The sequence below is a fragment of the Spinacia oleracea genome, chromosome 6, assembly GCF_020520425.1.
Source record: "Spinacia oleracea cultivar Varoflay chromosome 6, BTI_SOV_V1, whole genome shotgun sequence".
Lineage (NCBI taxonomy): Eukaryota > Viridiplantae > Streptophyta > Magnoliopsida > Caryophyllales > Amaranthaceae > Spinacia > Spinacia oleracea.
Genome location: NC_079492.1, coordinates 107733911 through 107750847, shown reverse-complemented (window position 1 = coordinate 107750847; position 16937 = coordinate 107733911). Strand labels below are relative to the sequence as shown.

General features: G+C 35.9%; 2 protein-coding genes and 1 pseudogene across 2 annotated transcripts; 2 read left to right on the top strand and 1 right to left on the bottom strand.

Annotated features, from left to right (window-relative positions):
- Positions 1 to 305: 305 nt before the first annotated feature.
- Positions 306 to 16081, top strand: LOC130464265 (uncharacterized). The gene is made up of 9 exons (XM_056833735.1): positions 306 to 489; positions 3553 to 3632; positions 9222 to 10141; positions 11149 to 11393; positions 11480 to 11692; positions 14096 to 14188; positions 14291 to 14395; positions 14481 to 14924; positions 15777 to 16081. Exons 3-9 carry the CDS (start codon positions 9229 to 9231, stop codon positions 15828 to 15830), a joined length of 2067 nt encoding a protein of 688 aa, XP_056689713.1. The 5' UTR covers positions 306 to 489; positions 3553 to 3632; positions 9222 to 9228; the 3' UTR covers positions 15831 to 16081.
- LOC130463462 (uncharacterized) lies at positions 3979 to 5815 on the top strand. Its single transcript, XM_056832595.1, has 2 exons — positions 3979 to 5688; positions 5804 to 5815. The coding sequence occupies exons 1-2, from the start codon at positions 3979 to 3981 to the stop codon at positions 5813 to 5815; spliced, it is 1722 nt and encodes a 573-aa protein (XP_056688573.1).
- LOC130463461 (fructan 6-exohydrolase-like) lies at positions 7923 to 8667 on the bottom strand (annotated as a pseudogene).
- Positions 16082 to 16937: the final 856 nt, after the last annotated feature.

Sequence of the window (16937 nt, the reverse complement as noted above, 5' to 3'; positions counted from 1 at the left end):
GTTAAGTGATAGGGTTATGAAGTTGACGGGGTATTGTACGTGTATTAGGTGGGTGTTATTATCGGTGTTTCTCGATGCTATCCCCTCGACGCTGTGAGTGACCGCTGGCCTGCGAAAATAGTATGCGTAGTTTCTCGACGCTGGTTGTGGTCGATGTTATTTCTCGATAACTAAACCCGTCGAGAATACGAACGTGCCACGCACGTGACTAAAAATTCTCAAAGCGCGATTTTTAAAAATTTCCAAATTATTTGGGAACCGCTTAACCCACGTACATACGTAATAGAGAGAGAAAAACCTCAAAAACAAAAACCCTAAAAAACGAACCCAGGGCAATTTCCATCAGATCAATTAGTTTTCCAATAATCAGTTCTCACCAAGCTTCAAATTCGATCTTCGTTCCATCTCATCTCTTTCGTTTTGCCTATCACTCTCGCTTTTTGTTCCAAGAAATCAAGAAATCTTGTGCGGAAATACAATCTTGAGCAGGTACGCGGTTTTTTTTATTGTTTTTTTCATCGAAATTTGATTTACATATGGTGATCCTAGTTTAATAATGTGTACTTGTTTTTATTATGATTGAAATTTTGAAAAAAATTGAACCAGAGGAGGTAAAATTTGACGAGAATTGGGTTTTAAGTTGGGTTTGAGTCTGAATTTTGAGGATGAATTAGGATTATGATTAGTCGTTTGGCGTTTTTGGAGCCGTATCCATTAAGAGAGAAGTTCGTAGGTTCTCGCCTTCCAAGTTAAGTTTATGATGCTCTGCTTACAATTATCGCATGAGTGCCCTTTGTACCTGTTTATATGTTAATAAGTTCAGCATTTGAGGGGGGTGGGGGTGGGGGTGGGGGTATTCTAGTGAAATAATGGCAAATCGTTAATTGTGAGGATCGGGACGATGTGACTATTAGTTCCGAAAGAGGAGTTAGCTGCTCGACAAAACTGATGTTTGAGAAAGAGCTGCAATAGAATATAGAATCTTTACATGTTTCTTTAAGTACTCTAAGCATTATTGTTAAAAAAAAAACTATTGTACATGTTTCTGTACTAGCCTCACAAACAGCTATAGATGCTTAGAATTGACAGGCTGATCAATTTCTAGTTGGTGGTGTGTGTTACTTCACTGGACTGACCGACCTACTTTGTTCCTCGATAATGAATGTTGTATAACAGAATTTTTTAAATGTTTGATTTTTAGAGATAAGGAAATAGCATATGTGGTTCCGTCCTTGTTTACATCCTCAAAGTCGTTTGTGTTATCCTTTTCTTTTCTTGTAGTTGAGCTGCCTGAGCTGGTCTGTGCTTCTTAAATGATTAGATATCAGCATGCATCTGTATGTTTTCCTCCAGGATAATGTGTATTGGCGTTCATGGTGATTTGGTTATCATACATGATACATGTGAATCACCCTCAATTGTCATGGGAATCATTGTTTAACATTTGATATTTTACTAGGGAGGCCATCTGATTGGTAAAACGAAGTCATACTTTGTATTAAGTTAGAAATTAGAAGTACTTGTATTACTCTTGGCTGGTCTACTAGGTGTTGGTCAAATTCTCGTGTTGCTCACTAGAAATAAGAAGTTACCTTCTAATGAGAATTGCTTGCAGATTTATAGTAGTCAGTTTGAGCAAAGACACGTAGTCAGATATTTGAACATAGTGGAAATGGATGCTTCGTAGTTTTTAGTTGTTGGTTTAGCGTAACATTAAAGCATGTAAGTATGACTCTTAAGTTTTGATACCTCAGAAGTCAAAACTGTGCTTATCTTGCAGAATGATGTTGTTGATTTGTTGATTGGAAAGCAATTAAATGATTGTGCAATAATCATGTGTGTATTTTATTTTTAATTTTTAGTTGGCTTTCCATTTTCTATGGATCTATGCTGGTGAATGTTTGTGACTTGGGGCAATGTGGTAATATAGGTTTGTTTAATATTAGCTCTTTTCTTGTGTGATCCTTTTTACTTTATTTTACTGTAAAATAAAATTTGAAGGAAATTTTTACAAGATAAATCCCCAGCTTTTGGAGTCTTCTTAAATTCTTATAATAAGAACTTTAATATTGTCAACATTCCGCCTTTCATTTCTGCAATTTGGTGGGAACTTGGGTTAATGTCGGTTTGAATCTCAATTTTGAGGCTGAATTAGAGATTAGTGTTACCGGTTGATATTCTGACTTGCTTATTTTCAGATTCTTATGGGTTTAATTTCTTGTTATATGAGATTTTTTGCATAAAGTTTTGGGGTAAATTTGTTAATATATTGTATCGGGTTTAAGTGGTTACTGTATTGTTTTGATGTTTTTCTGCTTGCATTTGGGTTGGAAACTTTAAGTTGGTTAGTCTATATGTGTGCTTGTCTGTATGTCTCTGCTTGTAATGTTTTAATTTTCAATGAATTCAGTAGATATAGGTTAGTTATTTTAATAATTCTATTATCTCGAAAATGTATATTGTCAATTTAGGAACAAACCATATAACAGAACAGTTCTTGATTCGGTATGTCAAGTTTGTTTGATTTGTGTTTGATGTCGTATTTCAACGCGGGATCTTTCAGAACAGTTCTGATCTATGCAGAACAGAACAGTTCTGATCTGGGCAGAATAGAACAGTTCTGAACTTCACAGAACAGTTCTGATCTGTGCAGATCAGAACTGATATGTGCAGATCAGAACTATTATTGGCTTTAAATTTCTTGATTCGGTATGTCAAGTTTGTTTGTTTTGTGTTTGATGTCGTATTTCAACGCGGGATCTTTCAGAACAGTTCTGATCTGTGCAGAACAGAACAGTTCTGATCTATGCAGAACAGAACAGTTCTGATCTGGGCAGAACAGAACAGTTCTGAACTTCACAGAACAGTTCTGATCTGTGCAGATCAGAACTGATATGTGCAGATCAGAACTGTTATGTGAAGTTCAGTTTTCTCTGGCATGATTTACTCAAAAAACTTTCTGATTTACTTCTAAAAAGAAACTATGTGCTAGTTGAGACAAAATTCTGTTTAATTTCATTTACATTAATCTAGAGTGATAAAAAATTTCATTTTCCTAGGGACGACACTCTGGCTCTTCCAAAGGGCTCATGATATGATTAATCAGGTGGCTCTTAAGCCGTCTACATTGCTTGATTTCTCTACCTAACACAGAGTATATTTTGTTGGATTTTCTTTCATTGTCTCTGTTATACTAGTATTTTTAATGGATAATTTATTTTGAAACTTCCCTTGAATGAAACTTCCCTTATATATATAATAAACTTTAAGTTCTTGAGTTTTTGGGCTTCACTGTGCTTGATGGTTTGATAGAGAGCATTCATTTTGAGCCCTGTTCCGGTGTTCCCTCATCTGAATGACAAAAGATTCTCTAACATGTCCAATCTTATCCAATGAGTTGAATCTCCTCTAAAGTCTAATGCTTTTAAGGTGTATTTGTTGTATCTTTATCTTTTGCATTCAATCTTGCAATCTTAATATAGCCTTTGATCTGAAATATGAATTTTTCCAGTCAATTACTAATTGAATTTCGCCATTTGGCACAAATTGAAGGGGATAACAAACGAACAGAAGACTCTAGCGAGGAGCAAAAGGCTTGGTCAAGTTGATTTGCACTCTTGTAGACGAACCAGGTGATTAACATAATCTTAGATTGATATCATGTTATTAACAATGCGTGACAAAGTAGCTGGTCTTATTATTTTTCTCATGAATTTGTGTGAAGTGTCATGTTTAAATATATGTTATGCATTTCTATCATTGTTGCATGTTCCTATTGTTGTATGTTTTTCAATAATAAGCTGCTACCCTTAGTGGAATTCTAGTTTATTGGCTGTCAAATTCTAGATTCTAGGATTTTGTGTGATAAGGTAAGGTTACTTTGTGGATGTGCGTGGTGTAAGGCTTGTCTAGGCTCTTTTGTTCTTGTGTGTTCCTTACTAAAAAATCCTTGGAATAAGTATTTTTTTTTTTATAGACATGGATACTAGTTGGATTGATTTACGCAATGGGGATCCTGCTTATTATAGTGGTTGCTTGAAATTCATGGAACTTGCGAAGGAGACTCTTGTTGAAGGAAAAACACGATGTCCGTGTAACAAGTGCAAGTTAAATAAATGGCACTTCGTAGAAGAAGTTGGAGGACATATTTTGCTTAACGGTTTTCTTAAAAAATATCGAAATTGGGTTTTTCATCGTAAAGTCAATGAAGGGAGAAATAGCTTTGAAACCCCTAGTGGTCTAGGAAATGCAGTAGGTCAAGATGACATGGGAGAGTTGCTAAGAGCAGCTTTTGGTGTTGACAATTCAGAGTCGCATAATGAATCGCAAGGCATGCCCGAAGATGAAGTTTTTTATGACATGCATGAGGAGTTTGATTTTCATTGTGAGGTAGATAATGAATTTCCATCAAGTAACTCAGGTGAAGAAGATGCTAAGTGTAAACGACTAATGGAAGCCGCTGATGAGGTTTTATATGAGGGATGCACTACTTTCTCAAAGTTATCCTTTATTTTACACTTGTTTCACCTTAAGTGTATGTTCCACTGGTCCGCAGAGTCATTTACTAAATTGCTTGAACTTCTAATAGACGCATTTCCTCAAATTAAGGAGTTTCCATCGTCTTATTATGAAGGAAAGAAGATAGTGAACGATTTGGGGTTAGGATATGAGAAAATCGATGCATGTCCAAATAATTGCATTTTATATTGGGGTGTATTTGCAGACAAAGATGAGTGTCATGTTTGCCATACATCAAGGTGGAAAACAGTGAAAGAAAAGGAGGATAATAAAAGTGAGAAAGGAAAGAAAATATGTAAGAAGGGCGAGCCAGCTAAAGTAATGCGATATTTTCCTCTTATACCTAGGCTAAAGAGACTCTATATGTCATCTAAAACAGCTAAGGATATGAGATGGCATTTTGAACATAAAGATGATAAGATCTTAAGGCACCCGTCGGATGGTGAGGCTTGGAAAAGTTTTGATAAAAGATATGTAGAATTCTCCGAAGATCCTCGTAGTGTTAGATTAGGTCTAGCGAGTGATGGTTTCAATCCATATCGTCTAATGAATACCAATTATAGTATATGGCCGGTGATTTTGATTCCTTATAATTTGCCACCGTGGCTTTGTATGAAGCCATCATCATTCATTTTGTCCTTGCTTATTCCCGGAAAACATAGTCCTGGGATGGATATTGATGTGTATTTGCAACCATTAATCCACGAGTTAAAGTTATTGTGGGAAGGTGTTCCTGCCTTTGATGCGCATAGTGGAAATAAATTTAAGATGCGATCAGCCTTACATTCCACTATAAACGACTTTCCGGCATATGCTATGTTGTCCGGTTGGAGTACAAGAGGTTACAAAGCTTGCCCTACATGTGCCCATAATACTAATTCATATTGGTTTGGCGGCAGAATGTGCTACCCAGGGCATCGAAAATGGTTGCCAATTGATCATCCTTATCGTTCTCAAGGTAATTTATTTGATGGGGAAAATGAATACGGGGTTGCTCCGGTCCCTGCAAGTGGGATAGACATTTTGAAGGAACTAGAAAAGGTTAAGTATGTTTATGGACAATCAAAGAAAGCACAACCAAAGAAAATATCTAAGAAAAGAAAGAGACTTCAAGGTGGAACTTCTCATGATGAGCCGGATGATGATGATGGTGGTGAAGAGGAAGCCAATGTTATTTGGAAAAAGAAAAGTCTACTCTTTGAGTTGGAGTATTGGAAACATAATCCTCTAAGACATAATTTAGATGTTATGCACATTGAAAAGAATGTGTGTGACAATGTGATAGGAACTCTTTTAGATATGGATAAAAGTAGAGATGATAAGCAAGCAAGACAAGCTCTCAAAGACAAAAATATAAAATCTCATCTTTGGCCTCAATCTGATCCAAATCGTGTTAATGACCATTTGCCTCCCGCTGAATACACCATGTCTACAGAAGAGAAAGAACGTTTTTTAAGGGTCATAGAAAAGCTTAAAGCTCCCGATGGATACGGGTCTAATTTGCAAAGATGCGTAAATATTAAGCAGCGTAAACTTATTAATTTGAAAAGCCATGACAATCATGTCCTCATGCAAGATATTCTTCCTATTGCTTTAAGAGCATCGAATGCCACTAAAGTTATTGACTTGCTTGAGGAGTTGTCTGACTTTTTCAAGAATATTTGTTCGACCACTATTCATTCTGATGACTTGGATACCATTCAGTCAAAGCTTGTATTGACTCTTTGTAAGTTGGAGAAAGCTTTTTTACCAATATTCTTCACAATCATGGTTCATCTACTAATCCATCTAGTGGATGAGGTCAAACTTGGCGGACCTGTTCAATACCGATGGATGTATCCCATTGAAAGGTCAATATCTCGAGCCTCTATCTTATTTTATTTTATCATTTCAATTAAAATATATTCACTATTCTTATTTTTTTCTTTCACATTCACTTTCTTCATTCTATAAAAGGTACTTGGCATTTTTGAAATCTCATGTAAGCAATAAAGCCCAACCTGAAGGGTCAATTGCGGAAGGGTACCTCTTATGGGAGACAATTACATTCTGCTCTAGATATTTAGAAAGTGTCGAGACCATATTCACCCGACCGAAAAGAAATGAAGATGGTGTTCTAGACAATGACACCTATTTATATCATTCGGGTTGTCGTGTGGTTGGAAAGCAAGAAAACGTTCGTCTCGATGACAAAAGTTTAAGACAAATCCATCGCTATGTTTTGCTTCATTCAGATGAGATGAAACCGATTATTGAGTAAGTAGTGTCATGAGTTAACTTGGAGTTACTAACTATTAATTTTTCAGTAACACAATTTTTTCAATGTATAAAGTGCTTTCATATGCCAAAAACGGCAAGAGGATGAATGTGGAGGAAGTCAATCCAACGAAATTGTAGAAAATGGGTGGATAATCAATGAGTTCCCTGAGTGGTTGCGAAATCAGGTTATATATATGCAGTAACCTTTTGACCTTTTTTGTTTTGTATGTTTTTTAATCTGTAATTAACCATTTATTTAAAAAAAAATTTAGGCCTATAACATAGATGTTAGTACAACAGAAGGAAAGTTGAGAAAAGCCTTGGCCGGTGGTTTAAGTAATTACAGTAAAAAACTTAAAAGCGTCATTGTCAATGGCTACAAATTTGATACTGTGGAACGCGAGCGATTTCGCAAGACACAAAATTCTGGAGTTTTTGTGGAAGCAGATGGCCAAGAGTATTATGGAAGACTCCAAGACATATTCGAATTAAATTACTATGGTTCTTTCAAGGTTATAATGTTCCGTTGTGAATGGGTTGATATACATAGGGGTTTGAAAACAAACCCAAATGGTAGTGTTCGTGTAAATTTCTCGAAGTTGATGCACACTGGCCGAAATTTGCATGATGATCCATTTGTTTTCTCATCTCAAGCAAAACAATGTTTTTACATTGAGGATGAGATACAACAAGGATGGTCGCATGTTGTTAAGACTAAGCCTAGGGACTTCTTTGATATAGGCGATGATGAGCCTTAACATTATGCTCTTGCTCCAACATTATTATGTATTGATTTCAAATGAATGGATTTCTTTTTTTTATATGTTATTTTGAGAATTCCTTTCTTTCTAGAAACATCTTTATTGTATATATGTCACTGGTAGCGATATCTTTCTAGAAATATCTTCAGTGTATGTCTTTCTTTGGTAAGTTCTTTCTTTCTAGATATTACTTTGGTAGTTTCTATTTTCAATAGTTAAAGGGTGGATTTTATGTGTTTGTTGGTTCTAAGTAGTTAAAGGCTGCAAATGAGTGCAAAGAATAAGCTGTAGATGATATGTTGTATAGTTGCTTACAGCCCCCTCCAAGACTTACAGCAATTGTTGGTTGTGTGCTTATTTTAAATGAATTGCTGAAGTTAATGTTCATGCTCTACCATTTTTCTTGTCATTTGCTCTACCATTAGCCTCCAATACCCACGCCCATAATATTCGTCCTTTTTTCTCACCATCAAAAAATGTCTTTGAAGCATAAAACTTACTTCCATAATCATATCTCCAATCAGTATTATCTTCCATAAAGTCAGTTATGTTTACTTCGAATTCATTCGTTTCAGCCTTATAAAAGCCTAGTACATAGTGATCATGATCAAGAAAGCTCGCCTTGAGAACGAATTTAGTATCTTCCCTCTTAAGATAGTTCTCAACTCCATCTTCACTATCAATACTCACAGGATAGAAATCAGGACACTCCCACATTCCAGTTCTTGCTGAAGAGTGAAGAGTGTTCTTACTCCTAGTCCACTTAACAAAATCTTTACTGTGGTACAGAAACGTCATTCCTCTGCCAATCTATCTTTCCACCAATAAGAACTTGCCACGTGCCATCAGGCGCTTGCCAAGCAGTTGTTGGATCTCTTACGTTGCTAGGATCAATATCACCATCTGTGACTGTAAACTTGATCATCTGTGACTGTAAACTTGTTGCTAGGATCAAGATTAAAGAATTCAGCAATTACAGGACCAATTTCAGGTAAGGATCAGAGGAGTCCTAGGGGAATGCTAGATTCTGTGACTGGAAATTTTGATCATCTGCCCCAGTATGTAAAAAATTAAACTGAACTATAACTTGGCCTTCAATTATGCTGCAATCTTTTGATGCTGAGTACATATCAGCTGAGGATCAGTCCAACTAGGTTACATCTCCTCTGCATCTTCTAAGTTTGTCAATTAGAATGACACCTCCACATCAGCCTTCCACTGAAAAAGTAAAACTACATAGTTGTTAGAAAGATTTCTAAAAAGATTGTGATTTGCAATATGACTAACCTGAGCTGCTGTGATGCCACCAACCTCAAAAACGATCCATGCATTGCTACTTTACCTTTGCAAAGACTTTCAATCTCTTGGATAGGCCACTTCATTAATTGGTTCCCACTAGTACTAAGCCATATTTCTCGAGGTAAAGACTACAAATTAAGAATACAAAGCGAAAACGTCGAGTTAAACCGAGAACCAGTAGTAGTATACCTGAAGCCCTGACCATCCCTTTTTTCTTTCTTTGCATGATTTTCCGTATTTTATACTTTGAATGCGTTAATTTGGAACTGTTTATGTCATCCAAATATGTTATGTTCTTACTGTGAGTAGTCTGAATTATTTTCTGTTAAATGTGAAGGCCTTCCTTTGATATAACAATAAACTTTTAGGATTCATGTCTTTCAGGGACGAGATGAGTTATCGTAGCAAACGAACTAGGATTGCAGCTCTAAATGAGTCTCGTAATGCATCTGAAGTTCCTCCAAAAAAGGCTCAAAGGGCAGCAACAACACAGTTAGCATCACAGTCAGCACATCCACACAAAAATCAGCCCACTATCCCAGTTCCCTCGCCCTCACTCAAAAACAAAAGGCCTGCATCATCACAGTCAGTCCATCCACCAAAAAGTCAGCCCACTATCCCAGTTCCCTTGCCCTCACTCCAAAACATAAGGCCGGTATCATCACAGTCAGTCCATCCACCAAAAAATCACCCCACAATTCCAGTGCCCTCGCCCTCACTCCAAAATACAAGGGGAACTAACGACAGATGGGGGCCATTCAATCCTCAAATTACCACTAGCACTCAACGTGGGCCTTCGTCTTCCACTACCACTAGCAACCTTATTTGGAAAAAGCCACTCACTGTACCAACAACTAGTGAACCTAAGGTTACATCGAAAGGGCCATCAAGGTACAACCCTACTCTAGACAAGACTTTTAAGTCACCTAATATCCCAACTGAAAATCCCACAAAAGTCCCACAGTCTAGGCTGTCAGAACCACCCAAGCACCCTTCCACTGTTTCTCTAACTTCTCAGCTACCATATGAACTTGCTAAACAGTCCACATATTCAAAATCTGTTGCTTTTGATGCTAGTATATTAGAAGAAACACTTGATACTCGTACTGGGAGTTCACCAACAACACCCGAGGATGAATATGCAGACCATATAAGTGATGGAAAAGCAACAGCAAAATCCAAAGAATCATGTGATGGAAAAGAAAAAGAGATCTTTAAAGGATCTAGGTCTCGATGTCATGAGTCGCTCCCTGAATGGCTAAGTACAGTTGAGTATGATAACAAGGAGCAGGTTTTGACCATAGGTACATTCACTTCCTCTTATTTTAATGAATCAGATTTTGTCATATTGTATAGATTAATTGAATTAGTTGCTAGCAGTATATCTGACCTGAACTTGTTTTGAGCAATTTCAGATTAGTTGAATTAGTTGCTTGTTGATGTAGCCTTCATATTGAGTTGTTCATACTGAGTTGAACTTGTTGTATATCTGACCTAAACTTGCTATGCTCTGTCAAATCTGACTTGTTCATACTGAGTTGAACTTGCTGTATATCTGACCTGAACTTGTTGTATATCTGACCTGAACTTGTTGTATATCTGACCCAAACATGCTATATCTCTGACCTGAACTTGCTTTATATCTGACCTGAACTTGCTTTATATCTAACCTAAACTTGCTGTATACTCTGTCAAATCTCAATTTCACAGCCAGAAATTAGACAGAAATTAAAATCACCGAGATTCTGGTTAAACTTTACTGAAATCAGGTTTCGCCTATGACCAGATGATTCATAAGCCTCACTGCAAACACGTTTATACATCCGACAAGTAAAACTGAATTTTGACAGTTGGACCAAGCATGTCGAAGGATCATACAAAATTATCCTAGTGCTAGAGTTTATCAAAAACCTAATCTGTGAATTTCTGTAAATTAAATTTGTAGTAAATCAAAGAGTAAATCTAATCTGTGAATTTCGAAATCGATCTTGTCTTCTTGTAAATGACTTAGATACTTCTCTCCTTTCAGCTACATGTAATCATTGACTAAGGTCTTTTATTGCAGAGATTCTGTAATTAACTTTATGCACTCCTACAGAGCTGTGAGTTATGAATCATTAGGCAATCAACAACTTTTCTGTAGAAAACCTATTTCTTGTGAAAATATAGAAATATAACAGGCTCTCTAAAAATACAGACACGATTATCTACTAAAATAAGAGCTGTCAACATGAATGCTAAATTAGAAGTGATGCACCTCCTTCTCTTTTCTAATTCGAATGATTTTACTCTTTGATGTTGCCTTTTCTAGATGCTAAGGGTAATCAGCAACTAGTTAGCGGGTCTATTCAACCAATGGACGTCTGGAACACCAATGGAAGCATCAAATATGTTGTGCACTTCAATGAACTATACCAACCGATTAGGAAAGGTGGGCATATTTTAGTCAGATTCCTTGGAAGCATAGCAAAGCAAGAACAATACTGCCCAGTTTCAGAAAAGACTTGGGGTCAACTGGACAACTATTATAAAGTTGAAATCATCAAATTGATTAGAGTATGTTTCTTCTCTCGATTTTGCTGATTTTTTAAGATTGAATTTGTGTTAACTCATATAGTCATTCATGGCTTCGTATTTTTAAGGACAACTTTGTGATTCCTGATGATACAAAGTATGAGGACCTAGCTCTCCAACGTGTTGATAGAGTGTGGAGGCAATATAAATATGAAATTAAGAAAAAGTACTTCAAACCGAATGAGAAAACAATAGAAGCCATTAAAAAGGAAGTGCCACCTGGAGTTTCCAAGCAAGACTGGGTGAACTTGGTCAACTATTGGGATTCATCCAAAGGGAAAGTAAGTTTTTAATATACTGTTCTACACTTCTACGTATTGTTTACTACTTCCATTACATCACTTAGTGCCCTCGCATCATGGTGTTTAGTATTATGGGGTTTCAAGCACAAATATAAGGCCCACTGGCAGGGACTTGGGGAGTTTAAGGTTCGAACAAGCTGGTCCTGGAAAGTCTGTTTCTGAATAACTTGTCAGACCGGAGTACTCTGAGTTGGAATGAAAAATATGACCTGAAACTACAATCTCACAGAAATCTCGTTTTAAGAGAAAAGATGAAACATGATTAAAAAACAGTTGGAAACCTATAGCACGTCCTTTAGGATCAAGGTAGCACCACCAACCAGTGAGAATTCCCGCAAAACAGAGATTTAAAATCATGAAACAGCAAACCTTCAAAGACGAAAATTCTAGGGATACTGTATTTGTCTAATCGACCCAAAAATAAAGATATGAATTGATATTATTTGTTCCCTTGGTCAAGTCTATGTAACACCTGTGAGGAAAAAGGTCCTGGTGCGACTTTGCTCTGCTTCAATATTGTGGCTTTATGTTAGGTTAAGTATCCTTGTCAACAGAATCTTTTGGGTTATTGCCTTTCAGTTCGAATTGTCTTTTGGGTTTAGTTTATGTGTTTTGTGACAGCATATGAACTTCATAGCATTACTGGTTACAGACCTTACAGTACCTTACTATGTCGATTTCTGTTCTCTTAGATTTTTGTTTTTTTCGAATATGAACTTAGAAGAGACTCTGATTAAGTCTTCGAACTGAACTAGACTTCTTGAATTTATCGAATCTTTTTTTTTAGAGAAATTGAACTTATTGAACCTAAGTTAAACCTATTTATAATATTAAATTGAACTGAAAGTATTGGATTTGAACTAGACTGTTTTGACTCTTAAGGAGAAAATCCCAAAAAAAAGAAATGACCTACATACATGATACATCCAATGTAGATACAAAAGTTTTCTGGTATAATTTATTTCTCACAAATTGCTCTTGTTTAAGTATAGGCAATGAAAAGATAAATACTGGTATAATCCTCTCAGGAACAAAAAGAAGAGTAAAACATTTTAGTGCATGGCTTCCTTGGCCTCCCATAGATTGGCATTTGGCAATACGTTGCCAGAGAAAATATATATCGTCTGATCTGTGATAGAATACTCTGTATTAGATAGCATGGAACCATAATACTTCATAAATCACAGCTCACAGACTCACATGCTTGTGATAGATAGGCTAGTAAACGAGAAATACAACTCAATAGAATAGTCGCACGGACAACATTTACACGAACTGCTGCCAAGTAAATACTCCAGTGTAGAGATTAGCATCAAGAAAAGGGGAGTTGGGTTCCAAGGGCAATCTCCACAGGTTAAATTAGATACACAGTAAGTGACTTGCAACAGTTGCATGCCAATAGAAATATATGTACAATACAATAATACAAGTATACATGTCAAGTGGCCAAAGCAAAAATAGCTGAAGAAACTTGAGAGTGCATACAGTAATTCGCAAAATAACATCACAGCTTCAAAATAGCAGAATGATACCTAGAGGCCAGATGCTTGAGGCCAAAGATACAGAGCACCCTTCCATTTGCAAAGTTGAAATCAAATCGGCAACAGGACATTTCACTGAAAGCTACTCTGCTGTCCCTGAAAAAATAAAGATAGCTTTTAAACAATGTCATATTGTAAGATCCAAGAGATAGAGCAATATAGCTACTGAATAGGACATCTAGGTAATCTTCTCTAATACAGATAATAATATCAAGTTATTAACTTGTCATATCAAATTCAGACAAACCCTAGAAATGTGAATCAATGAGTGTCATTAATCTTTTCTTTACCATCAGTAACACTAACGAGTAGCGGAGTAACGACTGTCATTCTCAATCTATCAAGGTCGTATTCGACAAATGAATCATTTTGACTGGGTGAATCCATGTTAATATCGAGCTCAACTAGTCGCAGCAGGTTTAGAATAGTACTCATAAGTCTTAAATATGTATTAACCTTTGTTCTTTTATCTGACCTGATCTGCATATTTTTAGTGAGTATTTTTTGCCATTTCTGATTTAATCTAATCTGGTTTTTCTAGTTTGATATGAATTTTTTTATATATATGATCTGATTTTAAGAAGAAAATAAGTAATAAGCAATTAGAACAAGAGGAACTTCCTTCCAAAATAAAAAAGAACAAGAGGAACTGAATGTGTGGTCAAGATAGCTCTCAATAGATTTTGGTGTCCTCATAAACCAGTAGATAACATAACTGTTGTTGCTTTTTCAAATTTCTTTCCTGGTACATTCACTTCCTCAATATGCATTATCCGCTAGTAGCTTCGTTAAATCCTGATTTTGATTTTTCACAAAATAATGATGTTTAAATACTTTGCAGCAATTTTCTGAGTATGGAAAAGAGGCACGAGCATCTCTGAGTCAATTGCACACTAATGGTGGTACAAGCTTTGCGAATACACGTGCTGATTATGTATAATACCATTAATCCAACTAGAAAAAAACTTATATCCGTGATATGTCTTTTTATAATATTGCATGTAACTTGTTTCTATGTATATATTGCTACTTGTAGGAAGATGAACATGGAGAAGATATGAGCCTAATAGAACTTTGGCTAGCTTGTTATAAGAAGAAGGATGGAACCTTTGTCGATGGCACATTCACCGAAGACTTTTTGGTAAAGTTCTGATGGTTATCCCTTAGCTTGTACTTTCTTTTGTATAATTTTATTCTCCCATTTATTTTTCGTATATGTTATGCAGGATGATGTTAAGGCAAAGGCTGAAACTTTAAAGCTTCTTTATCCTCCTGGCTCCAAGTCAATTAAGGAGATCGAGAATGAGGCTTTCGAGGCTACGCTATATAATGGAGAAATTCCTGAAAAACCACAAGGTTATGGATTTGGTGTTCGTAAAGGTGACATTTATGGGGTGCGTGGTGCACTCAGAAAAGCAGGGTTTGGTAAAGGAAAAAGGAAGGTAATAGAAGTGGATAGCATCAATGTCGAGGTATCAAGCTTGAAGCAAGAGAATAAGGAACTTCATAAGAAAAATGAAGAGATAAAAGACAAGTGCGATGAGAATGCAAAGCTGATTAGGACAATGACATCGTTGTTTTCTCAAGTTTTAGAATCCATTCGCATTGGAGACGCTTCAACACAACTTATAGACGCTGCACAAACCGCCTTGCGTATGGCTAACCCTCCGGTATTATTGAAACCCTTTCACTTAGCATTTTCTACTGTTTTATATGACTGGTTATGTTAAATGTGTGATAGATGGACTGACTGTATTAAGTTAAGAATTGAATAAACACAGAACAGAAAAGAACATCTGCAGGAACAGAACAAATACAGAACTGAACTTTGCAACACATAACAAATTAAATGGACTGGTTGAACTCAGGAGAACAGAAATGAACTTCTGCATGAACAGAACATAATTGAACAGAACAGAACATCTAGAAATCTTGTTTGTCACATGGTTAGCAGGTGTAATTTGCAATGTTGTTTGCAACCTTAAAGCTTCTCCTAAAATCTTGTTTGTCACATGGTTAGCAGGTGTAATTTGCAATGTTGTTTAAGATTTGTTCTTCAAATATAAATTTGCTGCAGAGGTCTGGGTTTGTATTCTTAAGCTTCGGAATTTTGATAGACACGTTGAGGGTTTAACAGGTGAAGCTGACCTACTGAATAACTGAAGCCCTCTTCATCCTATCAGTTATCCTCATACCACAATCCAACTTGGCTGAGCATTGCTAAATTGGGATTTTCTTTTTTGTTTCTGGAAAAAAAAAGAGGGTTTTTGATGAGTGTGTGAATTGGTTCACAAGAATTGGTTCTTACCTAATTAAGTTGAGATTTAGAATGTAGAAGCTAGCTGAAAAGACTAAACAGAGAATACTCTAGCACAACTATACGAAATAAGTCATGTTCATTTTAATTCGAAAGTTCCAGTCACAAGTGTGTTTTATTTTTACCGTAGACTTATCGTAGTTTATTTTTACACTTTTGGAGAAACTATTAATATATACTTACCGTTTTTAATATTTTTTTTAAGGTCAAGGATGCATTTGAAGATGATGATGGTGGAAGAAAAGAATCTAAGGGATGATGCATAACTCCTTAAACTATGAAGCTCATATGTTGCGTACCCTTTTATTGCGTTTGTTGTGTTTGGTTGTTAGGGAGTGATCTGTACTCTTAACATTTTCTGCTGTTTTGTTGTTTAGATGCTTTGTTCAAACCTTTTGGTATTAAATTTGTGTTTTGGAGATATGTAGCTAGCTAATTTAATAGTTTGGACATGTGTAATTAAACTTAATTTGATGATATGATATGATTTGGAGCGAGCTAATACGTATTATTACATTATATAGATTAATAATCTTGTCATTTATAATTTTAAATGTGTTCGTGCTATATATATAGTTAATTGCATTTGTTTGGTTTGGTTTTAATTAATTAGTTTCAGGTTGATTTTGCTTTGGGATAACATGAACGACTAAAAAAAAATATTAAATTAAATTCTCGACGCTTTGTAGTGTCGAAACATGATTCGCGCAAAAAATTGTTGGTAAACCCGCTAAAAATATTACTACGCAGATGACCGTCGAGAAATATTTAGCTACACCAAACACCGTCGAGATTCTCGACGCAGATTAGCGCCAAAGATATTCTGTAGACGACAAAAACCGTCGAGATTCTCGACGCCCCAAAGCGTCGAGAATTTCTCTACGGCCAAATTCTCGACGCTGACTTGGTGCGTCGAGAAAATTTTTCCCGACGCTTTAAGGCGTCGAAAATTAGCCAAAAAAGCGTCGAAAAATGACGCGTTTTGTAGTAATAATTTAAATTTTAAGCTTGACCCAAGAGGTGAATGAGAATTAAAATAATTTTATTTATATACTCTTATTTGTTTTAATTATTTTAATAAATAAGACACTGAATGGGCAATAACAAATTTATCCATCAGTAATTTTCATTTGGAGAATAGCTATAAGCTCTATTTTGATGATAATTGTCTACTAGATTTCATATAAATTTATGTTTAGATTATAAATCGTGCATCGTACGGGTATTATACTAGTGACATATTACTTGGTGAGTGAATTATGTGGCGCAAAAGGAAGAGTATTACTTGGCACACAGAAGTTTTCCACAACGCATTTTAATATATTAGTACGAGTTCATCGGGAGCCCATAAGATATCCCAAACCGA

Coding starts and splice junctions, on each gene's coding strand:
- LOC130463462 (XM_056832595.1), top strand. CDS start 3,979: ATGGATACTAGTTGGATTGATTTACGCAATGGGGATCCTGCTTATTAT.
- LOC130464265 (XM_056833735.1), top strand. CDS start 9,229: ATGAGTTATCGTAGCAAACGAACTAGGATTGCAGCTCTAAATGAGTCT. Junction 11,693..14,095: donor GGGATTCATCCAAAGGGAAA/GTAAGTTTTTAA, acceptor AATACTTTGCAG/CAATTTTCTGAGTATGGAAA. Junction 14,396..14,480: donor CATTCACCGAAGACTTTTTG/GTAAAGTTCTGA, acceptor TATGTTATGCAG/GATGATGTTAAGGCAAAGGC.